This window comes from Dufourea novaeangliae, unplaced genomic scaffold, assembly GCF_001272555.1.
Source record: "Dufourea novaeangliae isolate 0120121106 unplaced genomic scaffold, ASM127255v1 scaffold220, whole genome shotgun sequence".
Taxonomy (NCBI): Eukaryota; Metazoa; Arthropoda; class Insecta; order Hymenoptera; family Halictidae; genus Dufourea; species Dufourea novaeangliae.
Window position 1 is genome coordinate 36,006 of NW_015374095.1, and position 7,231 is coordinate 43,236.

Sequence of the window (7,231 nt, forward strand, 5' to 3'; positions counted from 1 at the left end):
TTTCATCCGCAACATTACGTATGAGTAACAATTGTCCAATTACACTCGAATTTGGACGCATTTTAATCGGGAGAATTTCTTCAATTCATTCATGACATTTTCATTAAAATATATTGCAAATTGTAAAAGTTTAAATTTTCATTCGTGCGTCATTCCTTATCTCATCTATGTCTGTTTACATTGTATGCCGATGGGTCGGTCGCTGGCCTTAGACGTTCGGCGAGAATCGAAATCTCGCCACGAGCCGTAGGCCGTAGCTATTCCATCGTTCTCCTCACGGGTAGAATTGCACGCGGGACATGAGGCAACAGCGTCAGAAACACGATACTTTCCGGCAACACTGTCTTCGCGTAGGAAATACACAAACCCAGCTTGATGGTAACGGGGAACAAAATTTATTTGTGGGTACTGCCGCTAAATGTCGTATTATCAAGACGTCCCAAATATCGATTTTGTGTTTCCGCTGGCGTCCAATTGTTTACATCAGCGCTTCGATCGATTCGGAGTTGGCCCCAAAGCCCCATTGCACATGTACACGTCAACCTGAGGGAGAGGTGTTCCCCTTCCATAACGTCTTGGAAAATCCAACGGATTTCTCCTCCTTCAGGGCAACCAATCAGTGGTCAATATTTTTAGCAACCGCCTCCATCCTTCTCAGCCAATGAGGCAAAATGTATATTTTCATGGCTTTTCAATGCCACTTCCAAGGCAGTCTACCAGCAACAGCGACAGAGTCAGCAACAACTTGCGCTCTGTATACACTTACGTATAAGACTCCGAAGTAATCACATAACTTACATTGTGTATTATACTTCGTCAGTTATTCATCGTTCAATAGTTGTATTAATAGTTTGTTTTTCTATGTACAATCATTAAATAATTGTGAGTTTATTGTTAATCAATATCCAATCAATTCGTTATCCTGCCATTTTCAACGAGGATTGTGTTAAATCATTGACGCAATCCAGCGACCCGTGCATCGTCACGAACAAGTGCATTGGGCCTTACAAACCCAGTGAATTCTCAGAATAAAAAAAGGGGAATTGCGGTGCATAAGGGATGCAACAAACATGATAGATGCCCAGCACATTATTCATTAATTCCGCGAGGGGAATTCGATGAAAAATTTCAAAATCGTTGGATTGGAACCGGCGCGGCGGTCCAATATCGTGGCCAGCTTGTTCACCAGACTTGACACCTCTAGATTTCTTGCTATGGAGAACATTGAAAGATAAAGTGTACAAAGAAATACCAACTACACCTCAAGAGACATGCAACAGGGAACAATTGCAGTCTGTGCGTCAATAACTTCTGCCGTTATAAGACTTGCACGTTAATCAGTCATAAAAAGAATCCAGTGTTGTATTGATAGTGATGATCATCATTTCCAACAACTACTGTGATCTTATGTAATAAGTCGTTGAACTCGTTTTAAGCTTCTCTGTTATTTTACGGAAACAAAAACATATCGATCCATTTATACAAATGGAGGTGACCTTGAAATATTCAAAGTACCTCCGCCTGCAAAAAAACTATTAGCGCCATCGGATGACTCTCTTCGTATTGTGCAATTTTGTTTCAACAAATATTTCTGTGGACCTTATAGTTTCGCAGATATCTGAGGTGGTAATAGTTATTGCCCTACCCTGTATATGTATAACACTATGATGTAAACGAATTTTTTCTCAAGTCATGGAAATCTTTTTGTGCACTTTCTTCATGTAATAAATTTTTTATACATTGACAAAATAATATATAAATTATTTTATTTACGTTTTTCAATACAAAATTGCCTGCAATTGCATAAACGCAATACTTTATTACACAAAAAGTACCGGTCTTAACAGTTTGTTGTTAGCATTTACATTCTCTCTTATACACTTTTATATGTAAGTAGAGAATAATTACATGTGCAAAAATTTCCTTATTTCACTGCTTGGAACTTAATGGGATAAATTTCGGCGGAAATTCATATTTACGGTAGGAACACACCCCTTGTATACATATGTACCGACGTAAACCACATTTAAAGCTTTTCTTTGCTTTTTGAGTTTTCCTGCCCCCCTACTTATGTTTACATAGTATTAATAAACTGGATAGCAGAAATAATTACGAAAATTATCCTGCCTATCCCCTAAACATCGTTATAAGGAATTTTTTAAATTAGAATGGCTTACTTCGGCCAGAGTAGGTATATTTGGAAGTAGTTTTTTGCGATTTCTATAAGGTACGTAGGATAATTTTCGTAAATATTTCTACTGTTGAGTTTATTAATATTATTTAACACTTTGACTGCCACGTCATCCAAATGTGGATGACACGTATACAAGGTGTAACGAAACTGTTGCAGGTCCCTAAAATGGATCACTCGCGAAGCGATTTGGAACAAGTTTTTCCTTAGAAAAAATATGAGATATTAACGAAAGACACTGTTCAATCGCAACGCGTAGGTTTAACGAAATAGTTAACAATTAACAAAACTCATATATTTTCAACGATTTATGACTTAAAGAATTAAATAAAATGGGTCTTCCTACGTACGACTTTTTTCACTATGGTAGTCAACATGTTACACATAAGTAAAGAGGTAGAAAATTTTTTAAAGCAAAGCAAACCATTAAAATGTTTTTTACGTCGGTATGTATATAAGAACCGTTTCCCTACCCTAAATATGAATTATTATTAAAACTTAATGCAACGCAGTTAGTAACTCGAGGCCCCTACTCGTCTGCAAAGTTACAAAAAAATCGGGTTCGCACACCAACCTAACCCCCCTCAGGAGTGGTAGAAGTGCCACGATGCAGCAACAGCTGATTCTTTGTGTAAAAGTAAATCGAAAATGTAGGAGAAAATTTGTTAGTTCGAAGCTTCGTTTTCGAGAACTTCGAAGTGCGGTTGGGTTCTGCGTCTGACCATAATTTACTGTTACTACTTAGAAGAAATATAGACCGCGGTTCGATATTTTCTACTTTGTAAGAACCTTTTCTTAACTGTCAATTTATATTAACACATTACTTACCGGCTGCTATTTAATAGGTTTAATAGATCAAACGATCAACCGGCAATGAGGAATTATTAACACGTTGACCGCCACAGTCAAAAAGCTCATACGTGTTCAGACACACTGTTTTTAATTTTTTAATTCATAAATCGTCGAAAATACATGCGTTTAGGTAATACAGACTGTTGGTTTTGTTTTAAATTATACTGCGATATTAATTTTAGGCAAAATTTTGTAATGACATTTTAACAATCAAGCTCTCTTTGGAATGTACGTGTCATCCATATTTGGGTGACGTAGCAGTCAAAGTGTTAAACAGTTCAATCACAGTAGCAAATTACAGTTATAGAACTAGCAAGAACTCCAATAGAATAATATAACAATTTCTTCTGTAACCCTGGTATAAGTTAAATTAATAAGCTTCTCATCTACAATATAATCACTGAAATTTAAGTCGATTGATAGGCTACCTGTCAATAAAGTTTAAATTATCGTGGAAACTGCTAATAATATATCACTGTTAATATTTGCAAACATTATCATGAGAAAAAATATTATTAATAAGCAAACACTCCAGCGAAATGTATTCAAATTCAGATACACCTAAAGTTTCGTACTCGATTTTCTCGAGAACAAAACTAAGCTCTATGAAAAGAAATCATAGTCAATTTAATAATTATTTGTGTACATAGAATCATCTGCTGTAGGGTGGTACCACCAATTCCGCCGTTAATAAGTGAAAGAAACATTTCTTTTACATCCACTTTGAAATATTTGTTCTAAAATTTCTTTAACATCTTTAGACCTATTATACATAATGGGACCGGTGATGTCATTAGGAGGTCGAAAAGGGAAATTATAGGAAGAAAATTATCGTCTTCATAACCGCAATATTTTTATTAAAATATTAAACTGAAAATACCTTCCTCCTTCATCTTATAAAAATTCACAGATTGAAAAAGGAACGATATCGATTTGAGAGTTAACATTCCAGTGTTAGAAAACAATTTTTAGAAAAATGAAAAAACCCTAAAAAATTAATGTTCTATGGTCAAGAATGATTTTCGATTGTTTTTACATTACAGTTAAACTTTGCAGAATCTAAATATTATGCGTAAATTATTTGTAAAATATGCAAAATTATCACAGTTTAAATCGATAAATGACTTATCAAGACGGCGAACCTGCGTTACTGGCTCGAACCTAAAGTATCACGACTCGAGATCAAATTCGAGCAGTAAGTTTCAGTAAGGGTATGTACACATTTCTAATTAACCTTTTCACTGCGGCAGTGTTGCTCCGAAAAAATTTATCGCCTTGTGGGTGCACCGGGACCACCGTACACCTTCCTGTGGATAGAATTTATTTGTCGCATTGCGAAATTTACTATATCTGTACAAATTATTGTAAACCTACGAACGGAAAATTAATTGTAGTGGAAATGTAATTATACGAGCCTAAATACTTTTTCTTCTTTGTTAAAAAACATCGCGGTCACTTATGTTACATATCTCAACGTATTCGATTTTATTGTAAAAAAGAGTTCAACGTCTTATTTAAATTGATTTTCATACAATAAAAGAATCGAACCCAATTGAACTAATACACTTGAGTGTAGATGATTTGATGGACTGAAAAAATTTTTGTATTTATATAATAAAGAGAGTTAAATAAATCTTAGCTGCAACTACATAATAATAAAAAGAATGCTAAATAAGGAATTGTCTTAGTAACTGTTCTAATAAAACTATGTCAAATTAATTTATTTCTTGAAGCAGTAGCATATACACATCATAGCAGCATATAAACATGAGGCTTGTTGCATATTCGACAATAAAATAAATTCACCAATCTTCAGATATTTTGTATATTGAAAATATTTTTAATAGAAAAACATCGAAAAATTTTTATGTAAAGATGTATACTATTCAGTGTTACCTATGTCAATTTTTATACTAGAAAAAAATGCAAGATGAATTCTTTATATTGGAATATTTAACCCTGTGACCTGCAAGTTATAAAATAAGAAAGTTTCCACGAAAATACGATGATAGGAATAGCTATTTCTACAACGATTGTATCAAACACGGTCGATGTTGTGCTTGCCACAAGGGTATAATCGATTTTGTTAACAGAACACCGCGTGGTCTGGAGGATGTCTCCAAGTATCCAGAATTGTTCGCTGAACTCCTTCGAAGTGGGAAATGGAACGTGCACGACTTAAAAAAGGTCGCCGGTCTCAATTTGCTGAGAGTACTTCGACAGGTTTGGAATTCTATGAAATTTAAAAAAAAATAATCGTAATTGCTCCACGTGAACGACGCTAAACCAACAACTAAAAGGAGAAAATTCTGTGTTTACTAGATTCGAAGAAATGTTCAATCACTTTCTGCACCTCTCATTTGACCTGTATTCAGATCTATTTTAATTTATTCCAACTATCTTAGTAGTCTAGATTTTGAAATATAAAATACATAGGTACTCTTTGATTTAACTCGGTTTATAAAGTTTAACACCGTCACCTGCCAAAAGTGGTATATTGGCGAATTACGTACATATTCAAAGATTCATTTTAATGAACACCATTAATAAGTTTCGTAAGAAATAATTTACAAAAAAGCTACAAAAGATATTGAAAACAGTTTAGATAAATTTTATATCGTTTTTAGTTGTTCATATATCAACAGGAAGAAATGTTTGAATTTTTTGAAAATTTTCTGCTACCGATACATCAACTAATAATGATATAAAATTTGCCTACACTTTTTTTCGATATTTTTTGTACGTTACGATCCGGATAGCACATAACTCTTTGTAGACGCCCATTTTACGGCAATTTTAGGTCTGACACGCCTTTCAGCCATCACTAAGCCGTTTGAGGCCGTCTGTGTGCTATCTGGGGAGTTCCATGTGAATAAGTGAAAGGGATGCTTTGGATAAAAATGGTGGTTTCTCCCCTAAAATCTACAAGTAGCACCAAGTACAGCAAAATTCATAAGTTAGTCGTATAAACAAGTCAGCAAAATTACAGAAAAATCGGTATGTATCACATCGCGAACATCCCTTGTGAGCAATAAATCGTCAATAATTGAAGAACTATTGAAGAATTATTGAACTATTGAATAATTGAACTATTGAAGAACTGGCCATAGAACTGGAAAATAGGCGTATTACCTATATCGAAAAGTAAAGCCGCATTACATACGAGATGACCTAATAAATTGTTTTGAAAGTAACGAATGAAACCTCTGTTCTAGGTGGAACGGGTGAGGGACGACATGAGAACCGAAGGAATAACGCCATCCGAAATATACCTTCAGGATTCCCCTGACACGACCGGCAGCTGTGCACTCGATATCAACTCCGTGCAGCGAGTCATGGAAGTGTGATCGTTCCATCGATCAATCCTGTTTCTCCATTGCGTGGGAATCATTTCTGTACGATCACGCACATACACACGCACACTGCCTACCTATCGTCCCGTAACAGACAGGCACGAACGCGTTGAAAATTAGGGAAACTCCGTGGACGATCAACGAGAAAGGGCATCGTCCCGTTGCCTGATATTCGCGAGACACACGCCCCCATCTCCCCCAATCTGCACAGTCTGTCCCTTTTAGATGCTCAATCAGAATAACGTTGAAGAAAAGAACCTACCTCGAACGGAGTCTCGCAGACACGATATATGGCTTCGAACTTCTAATTTTGCTCGACCGTAGGTTTTATTATGTAGAGCGCACAGGCAGAATTATTTTTTAACGAAGGACCTTTGACAGTGCATTCACCGCAACCACGACGCGTGATTGTAATCGTTGGAACGACTACGCTATGGGAACCGATTTCATGTAAACATTAGCGATGTTCGACACATTCGTCATGTTTTTTTAGTATGTACGATATACATAGTATATATATGGGACAGAAAGTATCGGTATTAACGCGTATTGATACGACATTAATATAATAGCAAAAAGAAATCCGTAAAAAATCATTCCTTTTTTTAGTTATATAAAATCAAGTAGAACACTCCTTGACGCGTTGTACATATTTTTATATACATTACGGTTATTTTTTTGTTCTTTTGGTTTTAAAAAACATGTAATTAGAGACACATGCGTTAGAATATTTCTAAGATCGGTACATTCGTATCGAAAGGCAATATCGATCAAGCCATGAAGTGTCGATAGAAAATATCGATATTCATGAACCAGTATATCGATATTTACATGT

The 7,231-nt window shown here is 35.4% G+C and overlaps 1 protein-coding gene across 1 annotated transcript in view; it reads left to right on the plus strand.

Moving 5' to 3' along the window:
* LOC107190795 (dipeptidase 1-like) overlaps window positions 1-6,390 on the plus strand; it is a 34,830-nt gene extending 28,440 nt beyond the window's left edge. Inside the window, exons 4-5 of the mRNA XM_015579678.1 lie at window positions 5,137-5,266; window positions 6,259-6,390. Coding sequence (XP_015435164.1) covers window positions 5,137-5,266; window positions 6,259-6,390 — 262 coding nt within the window. The remainder of the gene's footprint in view (window positions 1-5,136; window positions 5,267-6,258) is intronic.
* Window positions 6,391-7,231: the final 841 nt, after the last annotated feature.